The sequence below is a fragment of the Neolamprologus multifasciatus genome, chromosome 6 (assembly GCF_963576455.1).
Source record: "Neolamprologus multifasciatus chromosome 6, fNeoMul1.2, whole genome shotgun sequence".
Classification (NCBI taxonomy): Eukaryota; Metazoa; Chordata; class Actinopteri; order Cichliformes; family Cichlidae; genus Neolamprologus; species Neolamprologus multifasciatus.
The window spans coordinates 20,213,972-20,238,372 of record NC_140444.1 but is presented as its reverse complement, the minus strand read 5'-3'; the positions used below and the strand labels follow the sequence as shown (position 1 = coordinate 20,238,372).

The following is a 24,401-nucleotide window of genomic DNA, read 5'->3' as shown; positions in this document are numbered from 1 at the left end:
TTCACACAGGTCCAAGTAGGTTTGGATTTTTCCCTCCCATAATTAGAAACACCTTCTTGTGTTATCTTTGTGTAATATTTAAATTCATTTCATCTGAAACATTTGAGTGAGACAAACATGGAAAACAATAGGAACTCAGGAAGGGTGCAATCACTTTTTCACACTACTGTGCTTAAGTGGCCTGTAAGTGTAGGTGTTTCATTGAGTTAAGACCCGGTGACATTAGTGTTTCTAGTGTTTCTTTTCCAACAGAATAAAACACTTCAGCTTTTAAATAACCACAACACAAATCATAGATCTTTAAGTTTTTATAAGACTTATAAAAAAGAAAAAACATAACACAATAACCAAGGCATGTCATACATTGTGTTTTTTCTTTGTTTCTCTGTAGAGTATTTACAAAACTGCCTTATGTACAGATAGCAACACCTTGTAAATGGAGAAAGCTACATAATGCCTAGCACAAACAACCAGTTAGCTCAATGATAATATATTTGTTATGTACAATGTAACTGGCAAGGCTAGAGCGAGATAAGGTCAAAGATTCTGCAAAAGGTTTAAATTACTTCAAGTATCCATTTTGAGGTTTTATGGAGGTTTTACTCTGATGGACACAGATTTCCAGCAACACTGAAAAATAAAAATCTGGTCGAGCTGCAAACTGTGTAGTGTGGCCGGGAAAGGACAGAGAAAGAGGAGGAGAGCTCTAGCCATTGAAAAGGACAAGACAGACAATGCAACAAAAGTGGCGCCACAGAACAATCACTCCTCTGATAAATGCCCATTTTTTAAGTAACCTTTAACACAACCAAGGGAAATCTCCTCTCCACACATAAAGTGATATCCAGCTTATTGGCCTATAGCACCTTTTTTACTGCTTTGAATGAAAATGTGCAATGGGCAGAAAGACACAAAATCATAGCTAAAACATAAGAGTTGCTCAGGGCAAAATATTTATCCGTATCCGTTGACGGGAAAGACAACAGGCTTCACAACAGCTCTTTGTGATTTAACTAATCTTAGGTATCCAAATAGAACTTCACAACATTCACAGGCCATTTAATTGTCGCTGCCATGAAACCCATTGTCTCCATCACAATGAAGAATCATTTCAATTAATTTAAAAAAAACGTTATAGTAGCTTCAAGAGCATAACTCATTCATCATCTAGTACCTCACATGGAAATTAAGGTCCAAATATTATGCGAACAGAATTGCACAGTCAGTTGTATGAAAACAAAAACACGGTTGTTTGAGGACAGATCTGGCTATTCTCTTCTCAGTTAGCAGTAGTTAGGTCTATTCTAATTATAAAGCCGCTATGAAGGAAAGTGTGGCCCCCGAGTGCGGGCCATTTGTCCTATTAACGTCTCCGAGTGCAGAAAACACTAATGCTACTTCACAACGTTCATATAACAACACTGTAGGGATTGGTTTCCTCCTGTGTTTACATTTCAGTTTAGTGTATCCATGTAAGAAGAAGGAAAAAAAATGTCCATGTACAACACAGCACAGGCTGTGGTCTCTCACAGCACGTCTCAAACGGCACCCGAGTCCAAGTGCACTGCTTTTTAACAAGACTTCCACTGTAACCGTCAAAGCCAGGAGCACCACGAATACTCTAGTGTAATTTTAAGACCTTGAAATGGAGCGGCACAAATTTTTCTTTTTGTATGGCTCAAAATGAAATGCCATCAGGAGCCAAATTAGAAGCCACGTCAAAAACAAACCGCACTGCCAGAGAGCGGTGTTAAATTTAGGACCGTCCTCTCAAAATTAGTGCATTTTGTGGGCAGCAGGTACCATTTGAGATTCTGCTCTGATCAGCTTCACCGAAATAAACATCCTACGGGCTCCCAACCCACCCAAAACCCGCCCCCTCAGCAGACAGTGAGGGGCTGGGGTTCGCTTTCACGCCGCTGATTCTTCTTCAGTAGCTGAATGCGGTTGTGGCAGTAGAACTTGATGGCTCGCCAGTCGCGGTGATTGTTGACCAGCAGGGGGCACTGCTGCAGGCAGCGCTCACAGTCAGCCTTGGCGGGAACGCGAAGCTCATTGATGTTCTGGGTCAGGTGCTCCTCGACTGCAGCGCGCTCAGCCTCTGACCAGGGACGCTTCAGAACGCCTCGCTTTCCTGCAGTGAACAAAAGAGGAACAGAGTTAGAGGTTAAATGATTTTTTAGAGCTCGTACTCTGAATCAAAGTGTGACAGTTCAAAAGTTAAAGGTCTTAAAAGAGCACAAAACGTATGGCTGAACTGGAGAAAATACAGAGCTGAGAGCGTTTACATTTCTGTTTTTCTGACATTTCTTTTCCATGTTAGCATAAAAACTGAGGTCCAGTCTGATAAAGATAAAGATCTGGTGATGAAACTCAGGAAGATCCACAGATTTCTGAACTATATGACTAAAAGTAAACTTAATGTGACTGTAAATTTACTGCCAGTACAGTTAAATTACAATGTGCTGTAAATTAACTAAAAGAGAATAATCTCACAACTAATTTTTTGGCAAGAGACAAAATATTTCTTTATCAACTGCACACATAACAGACAACACACTGTTTAATGAGGAGTGATGCAACTGAAACACTTCATTACCACTTAAGTCAGCTCTAGAGAAGGAAGCACTTCTATCAGAAAAATAACAAACAAATCAAACTTGGAGAGAGAAAAATGACTGTGGTGACAAACTGAGAGAAACATTTTGTGCCCATCAGATTCCACAACTGCTGTTTATTGAGATCGCTCTTTATTTGGAGCTATTAACTAAGACACTACTGATTTTTACATAAAAAATTATGTCCTGAAAAGGGACAGCTTGGTGTGTTTTTTGCATCCTTTGTGCAGTGATACCAACCATGTCCACTTGTGCTACGTGCTACCAGGCCACCTTTGACAGTCTCTGAGGTTGTTTGCAGTCAGTCCAAGTCAGACGTGACTGTTTGCAGAAAGGTCTCCTCCTATCAGGTGACCTGTGCAAACGCCTTGTGAACAAAAATGGTTTTGTCCACCACTCTCAAGCTCTGGGCAACCAATCAGTCACCACAAACTGCGATTGGTCCCAGAATGTGGAAAAAGAAAACATCAATACATTTACCAGGCAGCTGCTGATTTTCTTTTATGTATTTTTTTGTAGATGCAAGGAGGTTACATCCTATTTTTCCTCGTGTGACTGATTTATTAGGTTACTCTAAATTAGGAGATAGCTTTGTCACGCTAAGTGTGTTGAGTGTTGGATGCCCTCTTGTTTGTAGTATTCCCGGAGAATTTTTATTATTTTAATAAAGTAGCAATATTTGGTGTCGGTATTGTTACAATATTTGCAATACTATGCTTTATCATTCCCCAAACCCCTAAATATATCCATTATTTTCCAATAAAACTGAACTAAAGATACTGCACATACGAAACATCTTAATTATTTGCACCTCCTAAACCTTCAACTTCTTGAGGCTCCTTTGGTACATCAAATGTTTGTGACTTCAACATTGAGCATTTATTTCCTGTAATTCAACCAGTGAACATTCCCTACTGGGATAAAAATGCACCAGTTCACCTTGGGCTTCACTTTCTCTGACAAACAAAACAGCTTGAACCATTCATGTTGTGAAGTTTCTTTCCCTCCTTTTTTCTTCACCTTTTCATATTATAATAATGGTGTTATAAATGCATTCGGCTTCAATTTTCTTGTTAGGTGTGAGTGTTTTTATTTTTAAATCGTATACACACAACTATCTCATTGCATTGTGCAAATGCACGTAACACTCGACACACAAATAAACCTGATTTAGGCTGACCTGTGCCTCTCCTGCGGTTTGCGGGTGGAGGGTCAAGAGGAAGCGGAGGGGGTAGCTGGTTGTTCTTGAGCTTCTTGGGTCGTCCGACCCTCCCGTTGTTCTTGCCCTTCCTGACATACAGCAGGGTGGGTGTAGGATTCAAAGCCGGAGCAGGGGCGTGCACCTCAGGCTTCTCCTTCACATTCTCCCCTTCAGATTCTCCCTCCGAGTACGAGTCTGCTGAGTTTCCTGACATGACTGAAAAGAGCAAAGAAGAGAACTTCATCAGCCTGATGTTAAAAATGTTTGTTTCCAATAAACTGCAGTCACACTCAATCATTCACAAAAAACTGAAAGAAAAGTTACAATCCAAGGACAAAACATCACTCATTCACGAGCGGTCCATCCATCTCACCATCCAGTTCCAGACAGATGTGGTTCAGGCTCATTCCTCTGAACAGTACTCCATCCCTCTCTCCACACAGCACGACCCGGCCCACTCTCCCCATCAGGCCTGGGTCCTGGCCAATACCAGCACAATTCTGAGTCACGTGGTACTCCCTCTCAAGGAAGTGCTCGAGCCTCTCCACAGCGCTGCCTCCAAGCTGTCCGGGCTCCTCTCCTTCTCCGAGAAGCAGCAGCTGAGTTAGGATCGCTACCTGTCGACGAACCCTCGTCTGGGTCAGGGCACGGGGATTGCGGGTACCGCTGGAGCGAGCGAGGCTGCGCAGCAGATCGGTGCCACGCAGTGGCGTGGCAGGAGAGTGGTAGGGTCGAGCAAAAACGTACGGGTTTGCAGGGTCAACTCCTACATCCTGCCGTGTCTGCAGGAGAAGCTCCAGACAGGGCTCACAGTGAGGAGGTAGGATGAGGGGTTGGACACGTCCTCGTTTACCCTGGACTCCAACTCTGGGGAGGTGAGGAAGCACCATGCGCTCAAAGGGCGACAGGGAGGCCTCTAATGGGGTAAGAGCTGGAGGGGCACCAGGTGGAACAGGAACAGGGCATTGAGGAGTAACACGAGCCCGATATTCACTGATGGACAGCTTAGAGACCTCACACTCACGCCGCCGGTTATACAGGATAAGGAGCGCCAGGCTGGAGTGGCAGAGGAGGCGCCATGCCTCGGCAGACTGCAGCTGGCGAGAGAGAGACAAGAAGGCCGAGTGCTGCAGCCGGCGGAGGTACAGCACCAGAGAGGACAGGGAGGAGAGCAGGGGCAGCATGTGGTGACGCCCCGAACCACTGCAAAAATAAAGGAAAATTGGGATCTTAATAAAAATATTCATTCACACAATTCACTAAGAGGACTGTTACAGAAATATTTCACAAAGCACCTGTACCAGCTGCCATGTAGGAGTTAGCCAGATATATGTATAAATTTGTATAATGCACCTCTACATAAAGCATTTAATTTAAATAGAAATCATTAACTAAAATGAGTAAAGCAGTTAGTCATTAAGTTCCACGCTGTGTCTAGTTTGGATCAGTTTTTAGATTAAAGAGACTTAAAAACAAACCAATTTCATCAAACTATTTACACACACTGATGAATTTGTGCCAGGAACCTGTTTTGGTGGAATATCAAACATCTGGCTACACAACAGGGGTAGGTAAAAAAAAAAAAAAAATCTATACAGCATAGTGTGGCGATACTGTATCGATACAGGGAAACCAGATATTGACTTGGACTGACTGCAGTCACTCTCATAGATACTCTTGAAGGTTTGCAGGTAACTTATTTGTTCTTTAATTTATAAATGCAGAAAGGCTTCCACCATAGCATCAGCCTGAATGAGCCTTTGTCAATGAGGACTACTTGAGGGGCTCAACTCAGCTGGCTGCCATATGGTTGTACCCTGCTTATATTAATATAAAACAGGAAGGTGGCTGAGCTCAAATGTAAAGTTCTAGTGAATACAAATATCTTTCTATGTAGAGTGCAACAGATACGTGATTGTTTTCTTTTATATTTATAGATTTATAGAAATCCTAGAAAAAAATGAATACAGAGTTAATTGCTATGTTAGCTGCCGTATACGGCTGAGATCAGACTGACTCCTCTTGTGGTAACATTGTGGCAGGTTTTAGTGACAGTGTTGGTACATTTGAAAATCTCATCTTAATGGATAAAACTGACACCGACAGAGTTTAACTTGTCACTATACGGCATACTTCAAAACATTAAAAATCACAATAATATCATATTGTAAGTGAATGATCGTCGTGGGCATGTTCAGTAATTCCCAGCTATTTTTTTTATAAATAATGAAAGTAAATGAAAAATGTAATTAAAAACGGAGGCCGGTTTAATCAGACAACATAATTAATATTTGTGATTGTCAGTGTAGTTAGGTGGCATCGGAGGCAAATAGTTTGGAGTTTGTTGTGAGTTCATCATCGCTTCATGTCAGCTTCTGAATTTTGTTTACGCAATGCGTTCAGTGTGTAACGCCCTTAACCTTTACAACTCATTCACTGACTAAGTTACCTCAGCAAGTCCTTTTCCTTATCTTCTGTCCCACTTTCATCTTCTACCTCCATCACCCCATTTTCCTCCTCCTCTTCCTCCTCTTCCTCTTCTTCCTCATCCTCCTCTTCTTTTGTTGGCTGTATCTCTTTGGCCAACTTGGTGCTGAAGGACTGAGGGCACACCAGCTCTACTTCATCCTCGTCTATTGGTCTCTTCACCTCCACAACCTCCACATCCTCTTCATCTTCATCCATGCCTTCCTCCTCCTCTTCCACCTGCCTTTCTTTCTTAAGCTTCCTCATCGCTCCCTTCTTGGACTGCGTCAGAGCCACAGGAGGCGGGCTCCTCTTAAGCACCGACACCGGCACTGCATTCTGTCCTCGTGGAGGAGTCAGAACAGGAGGGGTGGAGTTTCTACTGGAGGGAGCAGGGGATTGGTTACCTGACATGAGAGTGGGCGGAGACATGGAGAGATCCTGAACGCTGCCTGGTGCTAGATCTGAACCGCGGCTCTGTCCTGTAGCGTGTGACAATTTCGAGCGTTGCTGGGTGTGCGTGTGAGCTGAGGCTGGGTTCGAGTTCTGTGCCTGCAGACGGGGCATCTGCGTGTAGCGCTCGACGAGTGCGGAGCAAACATCGGGCTGATGAGCATGGTGTTTATCTAAGTGGCGGCCCAGGGAGCGGAAGTGGCGTCCACAGTACTCGCAGGTTTGGCGCATGGAGTCTATGGAAACTCCTCCTCTGGAGACATTCGCGGTGACACTGCCTGTAGTGTTGGAAGCCAAAGGACCTGGAGGTTTGAACACAGGCTTGGCTGAGGATACAGAAGTGGATGAAGATGAGCAGGGTGGAGAAGACTGCGCTGAAGAATGGGATGAAGGAAACAGACTGTTGTGATGAGGACCGCTCGATGGGGAGACTTGCGGCGGCCTCCCCGGTGGGGTCCGATGGGGGGTCTTTTTCTTTGAAGGAGTGCCTCGACGTTTCTTTCGCCGGCGTATCGCACGCCCACGCGGGCTGGAGTTGTCCTCATCTCCAGCATCTGAGTCACTAGCATCAGAATGGGAGATGGGCGAGGACGACGGGGAGAGGGACCACGACGGGGTGACATATTCCTGCTGCTGTTGTTGCCGCTGTTGCTGCTGGGTGGTCAGGGAGAGTGGTTCCTCCTCCTGCACGTGAAAAACAACAACAAGTGTTAGCCTGAGGGGTTTTTTAACAGTAGTAATAAAATTACCACAAAAGTTGTCTACTTTCAAATAAATGAAGTCTTCTGAAGTTCATAACCTTTGTTATTTCCTTCCTGAACCCTTTTTCTTTTTCCTTTAGACATATGCGTTGTACAGATCTGCAAAAATATTCCTAACTTTTATCCTAACCGCTTTGAATAAGTGCATTATAGTCAACAGAATTTTTAATAGGCAAGACTGATAAAACCTTGAGGATCAATATGTGCAGGAAAAAAACAAAACAAAACTACAAGTTGCCAAGCTGAGATGCTTTTAGTTCATGACTGCAGCTCTTCTTTAACTTCTGTAAAACACTGAGAGCTACCAAGTCACAGCTGTTTTCCAAAGCTGTCCACTATATCACTTATTGGCAGAATTATACCAGTGAAACTGAAATGTCACTGCTCACTAAATATATTCCAACTAAAGGCATGTTTAACTTTTGTTAGTCTGATTAGTAAAACGCTGTCATGGCACAACAGCCTCTTTTCCACTAGTTTTACTCACTTGACTCTACTCAGTTTTTAGGGTTCCCCATTAACTGGTAGTACCTGGTACTGTTTTAGTACCTTCTCATCCGGGGTTCCAAGTGAGCTAAGTCGAGACAAAACTGTGGCGTCAGTGAATGAGTCATAGGAGTGACTTCTTTACAAAAATCAAACCTGCCATTTTTTAAATCCAGCAATGAGAGGAAGTTGTTACACACGAACTAAAACAGTGGTCCAACGTAGAGCTACAGATGTTTAGCAGCAGGTGTACCATCAACTTGATGTCCACCACTGTTGCCTTTGCGTTGCATACAAATGACGTCAATAGACTTATTGGCCGCGTTGCTATAACAACCCCACCCACACTGAAATGTTCCTCAATTGCAATGGAAAACAACTTGGGCAGGATGCTGAACCTCAAATTGCCACTGGAGTGAGAGTATGAGATTCATAGAAAAAAGCACCTTAAGGCATAAAATAATGCTCTTTATGAATCAGTGAATGGGTAAATGTGGCTTGTAGTAAAAAATGTTTTTTATTTATCAGTTACCATACGCTCCACTATGCTCTTATCTTACTTATCTTACTGTGTTTTTGCAGAAAATGCTATTATAGCAATGAAAGTAAAACATGTGAACATCAAGGAGTAATACGACATTGTCAGTTTATTATTTTATGAGTTGAAAATATAAAAATACCCATTTTGCTTTCGTTTAATATTTACAATGTATAGAGAAAACTACTAACTAAATGAAAAAAATTTAATTCATATTTAGAAAGTAATCTAGGGATATGTGAAAAGACAACCAAGAAATTACTCTAATGTAATGATCCTCTGGTTTTAAATATTTCATCTTTTGTTCCTGGCAGATCACATTTTCTCTGTGGCTGACAGATCTAAATACTACACTACCCACAAGCCCCTGGTGCCTTTGTATGGAGGAAAAGGAGATTTTAGCTTTTAACTGTTGCTAAAACTGCAGAATGACATCACCTAGAATTCAACATAGAATTTAAAAGTTTATTCATGTTGACTAGTTTTGCCACAACAACTTGTTTTGTTTACTTATTGATCTAAAAGTTCAATAAGTAAACTTAAGGGATGATTTTATGAAGACAAGCTCTGGCTTTTAATCAAAGCACCTTCATATTTTGTAATGCTTGAAGTTATGACTGAACTGAGAGATTTTCATGTTGGGATATGTGCTCAAAAAGTGTCTATTTAAAAAAATTAATGTGGCTTTTCCTTTGTAGACTTCAAAAACAGCCCCTCCTACCCAGTAACTACATGTGCTGCGCAAAGTCTACTTGTTACATCTTTAAAAATTACAACGCTGCAGGGTTTTTTTGTTTTGTTTTTTACATCACTGTTTGTGCTTTTAGGAACCAAGTGGTGTTTTTCTTTTACCTTTTTGATATTGTTGGTCTCGGTGTCAGAGCTGCAGTCATGTTGCGCGGGAGAAACAGTACCACGAAAACCCTGCGGGACACAGACCACTCACATTAAAACAGCCAGCACGCTGCACATTAATGTTTGCCATCACAATCAGACTCAGCTGTCACTCAGAGAGCACAAGGATAGCCCTCCACAGTTGGCCCAAGGCGCAAAGGTTGATTATGACGCCAAACGTCTCAATAACGAGCCAAGCAAAAAGAAGTTCAAACAGACCTGCATTCAAACACTGTCAGCTTCTCATAAGAAATTAAAATGGGATTATCAATCATGCTGGAATGCCGGGTACAGAGCAGATCAATTAACCAATAACAAAAGTCTAACAGAATGTGAGCCGCCTTGGCTCCACTGCAGCCACTGATGTCAATTTCTCCATTTTTGTCAATTTAATCTTCCTAAATGGATTCTGGTATCATCATCCTGTTGAATAAATTGATCTGATCTAATGAGATCCATTAAAAGAACAGATGTCATGCAATAACCATGGCGACTGTTGCTTAAGCACTATAGGTAGAAAGCAAGCTGGCGCTCAACCATCACCATGGTAACCCCATGCCTTGCTTAGCTTGTGTGTGTAACATTAATGTGTGTGCAGTGTGTGTATGTGTGCGTGTGTGAAACAGGGATACGTGTTTGAAGCTGATCCAAGAATGTGAGTACATATGGTTGCCTATCTGAAGCCATCAGTGATATTCAGAGTGTGAATGGCTTTCCTTGACCTATCCTCAACCAGCGGTTGGGTTTGGATTTAAAACTGAATTTCCACCTGAGCTTAAAAGGAAGTTTCAGTCAAAGAGTGTATATAAACGATGGCTGTGGTCTCCACAGCTGAAAAAAAAATCTGCTGTATATCTGCGTTATTTCTCATGGTCAGCAGGGGGAGTCACTTTTACAGTTGCGAAAATAAGTCCAGTACTTCCAAGTACTTCTCATTCAATCCATAACCTCAGTAAACATTTTCTTGGTAAATTTGTGGTCTCGCTAGTTTTAGGTCTTATTAAGATGAACGTGATGGCTCATGTTCTATATTATGGTCTATCTGACATTTGATTGACAAGACGCAGCTGCATGAGTTTGCAGTGTCCTTAGTTCCTCAGTCAGATCCACCCCTCACTCATTATGCACATAGCTGAGCTCGAGGCTTTAAAACAGTGACTATAAACCAAACAAATAGGTGATGTCACAGAGGCTCAGTCCATCCTTTACATACAGCGTGAAGCTTTTTCCTAGCAAAAAATGGGCTCTTTGGGGGTGACTGCGTGTAAGAAAGAGGATTGGCCCATATATAATAAGTGTGTGTTACCTTATTTAAATGAAGTCTGCCATGCCTGACCACTAGATAAATACAAAGCTATTCCATTCTTAACTAAATTACTTTTTTAATGTGGTGGTTTTCCTTTGGGGTGAGCCCCGATCCTTTTTTTGCGGGAGTTTTCTTTTATGTAGGCATAAAAACACTGTTTTGTTATAGGTTTGGCTAAGTAGATGATTGAGCTGTAAAGAGACAGAAAACATGAGCAGCTACGCTCAATCAAAACAAAATGTCCTGTGGCTGCACTGTGTTGTGGTCTATCCTGGCTACTATTGACGAGGAGACCTTTTTAAAACTAATTTCTCCCTGAGCGACTGATAAACACTGGAAAAAAGCAGTCAATCCTTGAACCAAATTTTGGCGACAAGCGCTAACATTTCATCAGGTTTTCTGCATTGTTAGACTGTCTATAGTATCCCTGGACTCCAGACCATTACAGACAACAGGATCACCAAACCCTCCCCCGCATCCTCTGATGTCTCCTTCCTCAACGAGCTCAACAACTTTTATGCTCGTTTTGAGCGAGGGAACCCCACAACCACAACCAAAACAGACATGACGCCAGACCACCAACCTCTGACTCTCTCCCCCACCGATGTAGGAGCGGTGCTGAGCAGGATCAATGTCCACAAAGCTGCAGGTCCTGATGGCATCCCCGGGCGTGTTCTCAGAGCGTGTTCTGAGGAACTTGCAGGAGTGCTCACAGACATATTCAATCTGTCCTTGGCCCACGCTGTGGTACCGGCCTGCTTCAAATCCACCTCCATCGTCCCGATACCCAAAAACTCCAACCCATCTTGCCTCAATGACTACCACCCAGTAGCACTCACCCCCATCATCACTAAGTGCTTAGAGCAACTGGTCCTAGCACACTTCAAATCCTGTCTCCCCCCCACCCTGGACCCCCACCAATTCGCATACCGCCAGAACAGGAGCACAGAGGATGCAGTCTCCATCGCACTGCACTCTGTCCTCTCACACCTGGACAACAACAACACATACGCCAGAATGCTGTTTATAGATTTCAGTTCAGCATTCAATACAATCCACCCCTCACAACTCATCAGGAAACTGACAGACCTGGGCATCAGTTCCCTCATCTGCAAATGGTTACTGGACTTCCTGACCAACCGCCCCCAACATGTCCGGCTGGATAACCGCTGCTCATCTACAATCACAATGAACACCGGTGTACCACAAGGCTGTGTGATGAGCCCTTTCCTCTACTCCCTCTTCACCCACGACTGCAGACCTGCTGATGGTTCCAACACCATCATTAAGTTTGCAGATGACACCACGGTGATTGGCCTCATCAGTGACAACGATGAGGCCGCCTACAGGGAGGAGGTGGATCGTCTGGCTGAGTGGAGCGACAGAAACAACCTGCTGCTTAACACCGAGAAGACCAAGGAGCTCATCGTGGACTACAGGAGGAATGCTGACCCACATCCACCCATCCACATTAAGGGGACGGCTGTGGAGCGTGTGAGCAGCTTCAAGTTCCTGGGAGTCCACATCTCCGAGGATCTCATCTGGACGACCAACTGCTCCAAGCTGGTCAAGAAGGCTCACCAGCGCCTCTTCTTCTTGAGGACTCTGAGGAAGAACCACCTGTCCTCAGACATCCTGGTGAACTTCTATCGCTGCACCATCGAGAGCATCCTGACCAACTGTATAACAGTCTGGTACGGGAACTGCTCTGCCTCGGACCGGAAGGCGTTGCAGAGGGTCGTGAAAACTGCCCAGCGCATTGCCGGAGCACCACTTCCTGCCATAAAGGATATCTACAGGAAGCGGTGTCTGAAAAGGGCTGGGAAAATCATCAAAGACCCCAGTCACCCATCACATGGACTCTTCACCCTCCTGCCCTCTGGGAGGCGCTACAGGAGCCTCCGGACTAAGACCACCAGGTACCGGAACAGCTTCTTCCCCACAGCTGTCAGACTCTTGAATTCTGCCTCCTGACATCTGACCCACATTAAACTCATGGACTGGACATACACACACCCACAACCACCTACACACACAATGGACAACCGTACCCTCAAACACACAATAATAACATGGACTGAACCACCACTCACAACCACTAGCACTTTATAGCCTCTGTAGAAATTACCCACATATCTCACTTATCTTAACTGCACTACTGTATAGTTCTGTGTAAATAATCATTCTGTACATACGATAATTTTCAATCCTACAACTGTTTATAACTTGCATAGTTCACATTTCTGTATAACTGTATATCTCAGATTTCTGTATAGTTTTTTATTTCATATTTATATCCTGTTCATAGCCTGTACATAGCCTGTACTCACTACAGCCTGTACATACTTAGTTATAGAATATTCATAACATACTTCATACCGTGTACATTATAACATACCATAACAGACCCATTTCTGTAATATACTTACATATCTATATTATTGCTAATATATATTGTAATATATCTATAGCACTAAAAGCTCTTCTGGATGGATGCAAACTGCATTTCGTTGCCCTGTACCTGTGCATGTGCAATGACAATAAAGTTGAATTCTATTCTATTCTGATATAAGCAAGCACTAATGTGAGGTTAAGGATGAGAAAAAGTCTTGATGTAATATGTGCCATGACACTGACCAGGTTCTCGCCCCACTCGGTTAGGCTGTAGTCCACAGTGATCTCCTCGCCCTTGGTGATGTCTCGAATGGCAATAACCACCAGTCGCACCTGGTTGCCGCAGTGGACCTCTCGGATACGGCAGTTAGGGGAGGGAGGGAAAGAGCTGGCTGTCGGAGCCGGAGCGGAGGCTGTTGGAGCAGCTGGAGCTGTGGACGCAGGGGTCAGAGAGGGGGCCTGAGCTGAAGCAGCGGAGGCTGGGGCGGGGGCGGGGACAGGCGTTGGTGTTGCAGCTGAGGAAGCAGCTGGAGACAGAACTGGTGTAGAGGATGAGCAGGAGCCGTGCTTGAGTCCGGGGGAGACTTTGTCATGAGCCTGCTCCGATGGACCACTGATGAAGAAGGTGGAGGATTGGAAGTAAAATTCACCTTTATTAAAATAATATTGTTTTTATTATTCTGTTCTGTCCTTGTGCTTTTTCCTACTTTCTTAGGACTGGAAAGATGTTGTGTTTCTGCTTTTCTAGCTGTGTTTAGTGCTGAAACAAGTAGCTGCTTTACAGAAAATGAATATACAGTAATTATTATAATTCATCAGTCATTTGAGTCATGTATAAAGTTTACAAAAAATACAAAAAACTGTAAATATGCTAGGAGTTCATCCACCCAGGGTTTACAGATGCTGCTGCTCTGATTGGTGAATTCTGAGTTGAATTAATGAAGGTTAGTCACCATTTATTTTGTCTAGAAGATGGAAAGGAAGTACTATTTAATTTACACTCACCAGGGATGAGGAGCAGGCTCTGAATTGTAGAAAGGACTGTCCAGCATGGGACGTTTATTCTCTCCTGCCTCCTTTCGTTCACCTGAGAGCACAGAAACTGTCAGTATAAAAGGATTACAAACATGTACACAGGGAAACACACGGGCACACACACAGGGCATCACCCCATCTCCTGGAGCAGCACATACACAAGTGCACATAGCAGCACATACACAGTCAAGCACACAGACACATACACAAAACTAGGTCACATGCTCTGCACCCACACCAGTCACAAACACACACCAACAGATGCAGATACACATATCACACACAAACATGAACATGCACATGCACAGGTCATTGCTGTAAGAATAATAATACACACACACACACACACACACACACCTGGGCTGAACCTGTGTTCAGACACGCTCTCCTCCTCAGTGGGCGTTACAAAGACTTTCACGGGCGTCCCTTTTCTCTTCCTCCCACAGCCGGCGTCTGGCAGAAAAACACACAGACCACACAAAGCACACAATTATCATTTAATCAATCGGCCTACTGGCCAAACTTCACATCAATCAGATATGATCAATAAACTGATAGCCACCTAATGAATCAATGCAGACCACATTGGAGGGCTAACTCCAATATCAGCAAACAAAAGATGCACAGTAAGTAGAAAATGGTTATTTAAACAGCTCTTCACCGTGTTTGACTGGAACAACAGGAAAATCTAGTAGAGTTTAGGATTTTACATGATCTGCACCGACTGACTCGGAGGAAGTCGCTCAGTCCAAGTCCAACAAAACTCTTGGCAAAGAGGACATAATCGTCTTTGCTCACAATTCAGGTTCAGAAATTAAAGAGGGCTCAGAGAGCAACAAATACGTTTTAATTAAGAGGCAAATACATCCCCAGTAATTAGCAGCTAGCCATCCTTATATTATATTCATTATACTTCACTGACCTTCACAGCTTTCCAGATACTGGTTGGTATACATGTTGTGCCTGTGTGCTGTCACTAGGGGGCAGTGTCAAAAATATGTGGCCTACCCCTGTTTGTGCAGCCCTTGGAGAAGACCACAGACAGTGTGAAAGACTAATTAGTAATTAACCAATGAGCACGAAGGTTCACAGTCAGACCTGCATCTCTCTCGTCACATGCAGGTTCAAAACACTGAACTGGTGATGACGAGAACAATCAATGAACATCACATCCAGCTTTGATACTTTCAATGGAGAAGAACTTCAGTCAAAAACATACAAGAGCTCTCTCTGTAGTTCAGTGAAACTTAGTGCTGAAAACAATGAAAACTGTCCACTGCGGCAAATGGATGTGTTTCTAATGCTGCTTTTTCAATCTTTGATTTTTCTGTAGTAGAAGGGGGCCACAAAGACAAAAAGTAACACGTACAAAACGTATCTCATGCAAACTGTCAATTATTAGACCCTGCATTAATCACTACGGTCTTGTTGTTGTTCTTGGCTCATTAGCACCACCTGTTGATCAGTGGATTAGTCTGATGCCAGCACTGGGATTGTCCCATCATGTGCACAGCATGCACGTTACCATGCATCCAGAACTGCACCAACAGCACTTTTAGGATTCAAAAACTTTAGGGCGTACTTCATATCAGAAACAGAGTGAAAAACTAACCACAAATTACAGATGTAAGCCACTTTCACACATGAACGTAGGACACTTTCTCATGTGTAACACACAACAGCAGATAGTCTTCACTGGACTGTTTCTCACTACTTGAAATAATCAATAATCAATCACTTGCCACATGCGGGAGGAAGGACATATTACTCCCATTCCCCACAGTCCTATAATTCAAAGTGTGTGAATGGCATTAGTATTATCCGAGACATTGTTCTGTGTGTTATCAGACATAATGCGGAGTCTATAGTAAAAAGCTATTGAGACTGCTGCATTCTTACACGCACCTCCATCTGGGCTGCACTGCATGTGTGAAAACATGAAAATTTACTAAATTTAAATCACAAATTTTCACAAATGAACTTGCAACACTTTCAAATATGGTCAGGGTATTTTAACCAGCCGTCCTTTCTCACGTGTAGCAGGAAACAGACGCATTCACACTACTGATAATACGCTGTGTGGTTTTAGGTGAGGCGGTGTGGAGCATGCAATAGGCAGCACACAACGCCTGCTCATTGGGGGTAAAAACGGCTGCAGACTGAGACATGTTCGAATAATCCGGGCTACACATAAGACTTTGTAGTAAGGAGCTACTAGGTTAAAGACCCGCCAGTGTCTGATCCCAGTGCCTCTGACATTTGCGTTCTCACATTCACCCTGTCTGATAAATCTGTGTTCAGGCCTGCATTGCATGTGTGAAAATGGCTGTAGCATGGGATGTGGGGTTTATTATTGTTTAAAGTAAAGGAAAAAATCCCACTGGTCAAAGTGATATTTAATTTGAATAAAACTTGCCATTAAATTAGAAAATACCACATTATCCTAATCAGCCCGCCACTTTCCTCCCCCAGAAAAAGATTCAGTAAATAAATAAATACAGTTTAAGTACTGTTGAGTGTCAAGGAGCCATAATAAACTAAACTGAGACAAATCAACATACAACACATAATGACTGTATCAATCATAGTAAGAGCCTGCCATCTTGTGAGTGTTTGGACTCGAGACACCCGGATCAAAACTAAAGAGAGTGCCATTACCCCCATGGAGCCCGAATGCCGCCACCTGTGAGAGCCCAGTATGGCTGTGTGAGATTATCTTCTTCAGAGTAAATCCAATGCCAAAACAGCCAAACTCACAAGAGCCAAACTGATTCTGCCTCTGCAGAATCTGGGCTAGTTCTGTTACCACACATCTCAATATTGTTTTCCGTCAGTCTATTTTTCACTCACATGACATTGGAGGCTTTAAAACTAGGCCATAGGAAGATCGTGCTTTGGATTTTGAAGTGTTCATTACTGTCAGTGCGTGCATGTGTGTGTGTGTGTGTGTGAGTCTGTCTGTGTGTGTTTGCATGCAGACAAGAGAGACTGAAATAAAAAAAACAGAAGATGAAGGGAAAAAGGGCTAGAAAGGAAAAAACTGAAGCAGTAGGAAACAGAGAGGGAGAAAAGTAGGAAAAGGGAGCAAATGAGAAAAATAATACAGAGACAGAACAGAGGGAGGGGAGGACAGTCACTGAGGAGATATCAACCAGACCCACTGTCTTTCTATTGATCCACTCCACTCCCATCTCATGATACTGTGTGCACATGTCTGTGTGTTTATGATAGTGTAAAACAAGACTGAGCGCCTTCATTTGCACTCACATATGTAGATTTTCTCCCCTCCTCTTGTTAAGCTTCCCTGTGCCTGTGCCAAACAAACACACAAACCCTGATTTGCAATAAATCTGAAAAAGAAGAGAAACAACCCGGTAATCACCAACAAATCACAATAGAGCATTTCAACGTGCGTGAAAGACGAAACGTCTCCTCCACAACAGTTGTGCTCTTCAACTTATCACAGAATTTAAAAAGCCACATGACCATGCGGCCGACCAGTCGTTACAATCATAACATCCTCTGTGAAAACCAGCAACCCACACGTGCTTTGTGACAACACTCTGCTGTGTTATGTCGCACACTGACAATTAATACGCTTAGCTTAATAACCAAATATTCAAAATTTGAGCTGGACACACATGTTCTCAAAACATATTCGATCAATCGGACGTAGCGTAAAAAACTAGCTAGGCTTTTCCAAAACTCTTACAGACTCATTCAACAGGAGTTTTCCAAAAACTAAACAAAATTAAAATAAAATCACAGCATAGTTTTATTTTTGTCGCTTACAGCATTCAACTGCTGACATATCATAAGAAAGAGAAAATAAATGATCTAGGTACACTGTACAAATAGCACCTGTACTCTCAGTATAACAGAGTTACAAATTTATGACTTTTCTGTTTTTTTGTAAGCATGAGAACTCGGCCATCTGCTTTAATCTGAATACATTTTACAGGAATTGTTATGCTTAAAATAAGAGTGCGCTAGGATTGTGCAATCAATTAAACTGTTCATTCATGAAAGCAATATAAGTGAGATAAAACGACTATTTTGGCGCTTTGCTGTCTCCTTTACTTGTACCAGCAAATTCATTCCTTGGCTGCGGCACTTTAGCTCACTTACATTATAGTTGAAATTTGAACAAATCCACTATTTATTCAAAGTCAGTGAGAACTCCTAAATAATTCCACTGATCTTAATACTGACCAAAATAATTGTGATTGTGATTAAATTAAGGAGCCACAATACATTATACTGCCCTGACCTGTATTATAGTATTCATCTTACAACATCAAGCCCCTTAAGGCAACTGTTGTTGTGATTTCGCATTAAATAAATAAAACTGAATTTAAAAAATTGCAGAACACTTGCAGGTTATGGATGTACAGAAGGGTTAATTTTTTTGTTAAAATGGGGAGTGAGTTAACACATAATAAAAAAATGAGTAGAAATCGCACTTTATGTGCCCAGCTGTGATGGCTAACTCTGCGTTCACGCTGTAGTTGACAAACAGCCAGTATTTTAAAAAAACAAAAAAAACAGGTTGTGCGCTCCCAAAAAAAAAAACGCTTCAATCTGGCCTCACGTGGTGCAGTTTCAGACAGTAATTATGTGGATCGCAGGGCGCGCTGAAGCAAACAAAGTCAAAGAAGCAAATATCGTTACACCCTTGATATTTGGTAACTAAAACGGATGATTAAATAACGACGTGAGAATAACAACAGCATGATGAAGTTATAGCTTATCATAGCTTATCAGAATATGACTGCAGTCATGGGGGACTCTGCAGTGATGCCTACATACTGCCAGAAAGAAAGTCGGAACAGACAGGTTTAGCTTCCCAACAGGTTAGCAGCTTATTCCCAGAAAACCAAAGTTTTTCTCCATCTATATTTTGCTGGATTATTTTGGGTCTTCTGAGTGTCTGCCTGTGTATTCAGTTCTGGTTCACTGAGTTTCTGGGAACTTTCTCGCCAACCAAATCTGTCTCACCTCCACTTCTTCGGCGAGTTGACCCCTCGATATCTCCCTCCATTCCTGTCTCACCCTCTCAATCGATTCTCTCATTCTTCTCTCCCTCCTTCACTCCCAACACACACACACACCTCTCGCCAACCCACATGCATGCACAAGTACACAAACAAGTCCATACTCAAGACCCACATATGCGTGAGCACACATACAGACACAGAGCTCATAGAGTCCACATGTGCGCGGACACACACACACACACACACACACACACACACACATACACACACTCGTCCCTCCCCCTTCCTAGTCCACATGCATGCACAAACACACACACCCACACACATACACCGAGGCACGCAAACAGGCGCTCACACACACGCACTCACACACACACACCCCTCCCTCTCAGGCTTACAGGCACGCAAACACACTCACTCTCTGACACACACACAAAGTGCACACAAATATCCTCTCTCTCTAGCCAAGCTCACATGCACGCACACACACATACCCCTCCCCCTCTCGCCAAAGCTCACATGTGTACACACACACACTCACACACACACACACACACACACATAGAAAAGCTCAGTGAAGCACACACACACTCTCTCTCTCTCCCCAGCGCTCAGTTTCTCTCAAATAACCAAACCCACAGTCTCATGTTCCATCTCTGACACACACACACTTTTTCCCTCATTTACACACACACACAAAACAAAGCACACACACATTCAATCTGTACATTACAGATTCTCAAACTCATGCATATCTGCTACAATTTATTTCCTCCTCCACTGTACGGCACGCATACACACATGTTCCATCAGACCCATTATTCTTTCTCAGCCACAAACAAACAAATACTACGTGTGCTGGCAGATGCAAAGACACACAACCTCTTGTCACGCAACTGTTTCTGCGCTCCACATACATTTGGATTATGCACAATCTCACACACACTCATGCACAAACTCACTCAATAAAGCCTCACGTACACTCTGTCCTTCATGCAGAATATTTTCTCTCTCTCTCCAACACACACTCACACACACAGAATCCTCAATAATAAAAGAGATACAAACACACACACACACACACTCCTCCCCCTTCTCACATATACCATACCACCCACACAAGGCACACACACACACACACATCAACATACTTTTCCTTTGAGCATGCACACACATACACACACTGTCCTTTCCTCTTTCATAAACAAAGTAGATGCATAAACACTCTCCTTCCCTCTGTATGACACACACAAACATACTGCCCTTGTCTAGGAGCTACACACACATTCAGACACACACACAAACCTTGTGTCTGTCTCCCCCTTGACACACACCCCTCCCTTTCTTACTGACTGCAGAACAAACACACACACTCACAGACGGACGAACACACACACACACACACACCTCTCCTACCAGAACAAATACACAAACACAGAAAATGCACACACGCAGCATATGCAGCTACCAAGCCTTCTTTTTCAGTTTCCAAGACACACACATACACAGCACACACTTAAACTCACCCTCCCCTGCTGTTTCAAAAGCTTGCACGCATGCAAGTGAATGCGCGCACACACACACACACATATACACACACGCATGCACATCCTCACCCTGTCACACACCCTCCCTTCTCTTTTCCTCTCTCTCTCTCTCCTGCTCTCTCTCTCTTAAACACACACACACACACACACTCACTCACTCACTGTGTGCTGTCTCTCTGTGTGCAACACACACCCTCCATCTTCTCTAGCTTTCTCCTCTTTGACACACACACACTCTCCCTCTCTAACCCCCATCCCACCCCCCACCCCACCCTCTGCTCATCACCAACACACACACACACCTCAGTTTCTTAAAGACACACACTTTCTCTCCCTCACTACTTTCTGCACCATCTCTCACACACACCTCCCAAAAATAATGTTTACTCTTAAGACAACATGCACAATTAACACAATCCTAAACAACTAGCTAACAAACACACTCTTTACCAGTCACACATGTGATTGTTATCCCTACTAAAAACACACTGAAACCTACACACTCCTTGGTTTTACATAAACACAGTCCTTCGTGCTTGCTCTCTCTCTCTCACACACACACACTTCCCTACACTGTCTCTCTCTCACACACACACACACACACACACATGAACACACAAACAAACACTCACATTCCCTCCCCCACTCTCCTAACACACACGTATGCGCAAACACACTCTCCCCTCCCCTTCTCTGTGCCTCTAACACACTTCCCCTCTATCTCTGTCTCTCTCTCTTTCACACACACACACACACACACACACACACACACAGTTACACACCAAAACACACACATACACTTTTTATATGCTCCTCTCACGTACACGCTCACACACACATGTCCTTCACAGTCTCACAATCCTTTCTGTCTCTGTCCCTCTCTTGTGCCTCACCGTAGACACACCTTTCATGCCCCACTCTCTATTTACCCCCCCATCACACACACACAAATTAGTTTCTATTTTTCTATTTCAGTCGCACACACACTCACAAACAACTAGACACACAAAGCACACACACACACTCTGAAAAACACATTTAAAACACATTTTCTCTTCTTTCAAACACACCCCTGTCTTCCCAACATACACACACTTACTCATTCCCTCAACCACCAAACACACACACACACTCCTGTTCTCTTTGTCACACACTCCTTGCACACTGTGCTCCCCCTCCCACTCCTCATCTCTGTCTCACTCTCTCTCACACACACACACACACACACACTGTCACGCACACACTCTCTCCCCCTCCCATCCCTCACACACACATTCCCTCCTCCTTCCTCTGCTCTAACACACACACACACACACACACACACACACAGAGCTGCTCCTTTCTCTCTCACGCTCTCTCCCCTCCCTATGCGTGTGTGTCTTTCTCTCACACAATCACACACACGCACACACACACGAGAGCGCGCCCTACACACAGGCGCACTTACACAGAGAGATACACACAGGGCAGCTTTGACAGTACACTAATTCCAGTATTTTTATAACTTTGTGACAGTGAGCAGTGGGATTGTGGTGCTGAAAACTTTTGTTATGCACACTCTTAACACAGAACGTACTATTAACCTCCATCTTTCCCCGTGTACCTGGAAAAGTAACAAGTGTGTGGTGCATGCGTTGTTACTGTAGCTGAAACTGTGTGTCTGTGCTAATTATTCTTCACTCTGTCACTTATCGCACACACACACACACGTACACACACAGCTTCTTCAGTGGGTAAATTCACTGTCAGACACAACAGTCGCACGCTCGCTCACGCACGCGCGCACACCCCTCTTTGGAGCCGCTTTGTAAGGTGGAATTAACGGTGGAAAAAACAAGGTAACAACGAAACAAACAGGCGAGTTTCTCGTGTAATTTCTCTCAAGTGGACGTTCACTCACTGACAAACTCGACGAATGACCTGTAATTGTAACTTTACTTGCATCAAAACACCCTCACGCGTACATGCGCGCACACACCCACCCGACTCTAGCTGTCACGGTAGGAAAACAGTATGTTAAAGCAGTTTCTTTTTTAAACTATTAAAAGCCTGTGTTTCATAGTTAACGGGCTCTCTCACCCCCGTGGTGCTGGTGCTGGTTTCACTCCCTCTCCGTCGCTATCCAGGCTGTGCGGGTCCCGGTACTCGAAGAGTGAGCGTACAGTCTCCGCCATGTTCACGCCAGCAATCGCTGATCTTCGGCCGCCTCACCGTTCAGCCTCTCGCTCTCTTCTCCAGCCTCTCAACTGGCTCACACCAAGGTTATTCCAGACGCTCCCACAGCGACTCGGTGAAGGGGTGCAACGGCTGCTAAAACACGACCTGCTGTGGTCTGTCACGACTCCCCAGTCGGCAAACATCGCACCAAGACACGATTTCACTAAACGAGTGTTTAAATTTCCTCACAACAAGAAAATTGTTAAATATCGTATCGCTCACTAAATAGGGTGATGTGGGCCACCCCTACGGGAAAATGGATGCGCCCAGCAAGCAGCTGAAAAAGTAGACCGTTTCTCAGAAGCGTGATTAGCTCTTGAAACGAGAGAATTGCAAAATAAATTAAAAGAAAATATAGTTTCATGTTATTTATTCAAACAAAAGAAAATATAACATACTTATAAGACTGTTTTACTCACTTTTGCACTCCCTTTTTATCTACGGGTTTACAAAAGAAGCTATACTGCAAAGTGACCAACTTCTGAATGGATGAATAATAATGCTACTACTACTATTACGAATAATAATAATAACAACAATAATAATATGACCTTTAAAATTTAAGTAGTATTTATTATATTTATAAAGACATAATTAAATATAATTATTAGGACAATAATGCTATAGTTTCAGCAGAAAAAAAGGTGATTGCTAAGAACTTATTATGATATAATCCCATCTTGTCTGCTGGGGTTTCACACGCCATCATCTCTGAATCCATGCTTTGGCATTCAACTAGACATTTTTAACTTGGCTTCTGTATCTGTGCATTTACTTATTTATTTATTTATTTGACAAACCACCATGTATACGTCCTGTGTAAAATAATTAATAATTATATATTTAGTATATTTGGGGGAAAGTAATATAAATCTAATATATATAGATAGATGTGTGGATACTTCCTTTACTCTAATTTGCACAGATTTCTGTTGGACGACCTTCACATCATAATAAAACAATACATTGTCCACAAAGTTCATAAATAATGGAAATACAATGCTGCGAGTCAGTCATAATTAGGTAATTAATTGAAGAAGGAGTCATTCATTTTAATTTAACATTATTTCTTTCAAAATAACAACCAAATAGCATATATTTGAACTGAGTTATTACAACACTGATAATTATGTGGACATTGCATAGCTATTGCACAGTTTTTGTAACACAGAGACACATTACTGTGATTAGCAGATAGCACTTTAAGTACTGCTAAAATGTGTGTTGTGTATTCCACTGTAAATGAACCATCTGAAAACTAAATAAACAACATTTTTTATTGGTTCTCAGTTTTCTTGAGCTTCTTTTATTAATATTTTATATTAATATTTTGGACAAATTTGATCAAAGATGCAATTTTTGTCCTGTGTGACATTCATTTAAAGTACCGGTGCTGGTAAATGGTAAATGGCCTGTATTTTATATAGCGCTTTACTAGTCCCTAAGGACCCCAAAGCGCTTTACATATCCAGTCATCCACCGGTGATG

At 43.0% G+C, this 24,401-nt stretch overlaps 1 protein-coding gene across 1 annotated transcript; it reads right to left on the bottom strand.

Moving 5' to 3' along the window:
* Positions 1 to 295: 295 nt before the first annotated feature.
* LOC146516895 (uncharacterized) lies at positions 296 to 23,174 on the bottom strand. The gene is made up of 10 exons (XM_085163199.1): positions 22,774 to 23,174; positions 17,420 to 17,501; positions 14,510 to 14,604; positions 14,123 to 14,204; positions 13,361 to 13,730; positions 9,376 to 9,447; positions 6,269 to 7,422; positions 4,193 to 5,022; positions 3,799 to 4,035; positions 296 to 2,134 (listed from the first exon to the last, which is right to left on the bottom strand). Exons 1-10 carry the CDS (start codon positions 22,868 to 22,870, stop codon positions 1,881 to 1,883), a joined length of 3,273 nt encoding a protein of 1,090 aa, XP_085019325.1. The 5' UTR covers positions 22,871 to 23,174; the 3' UTR covers positions 296 to 1,880.
* Positions 23,175 to 24,401: the final 1,227 nt, after the last annotated feature.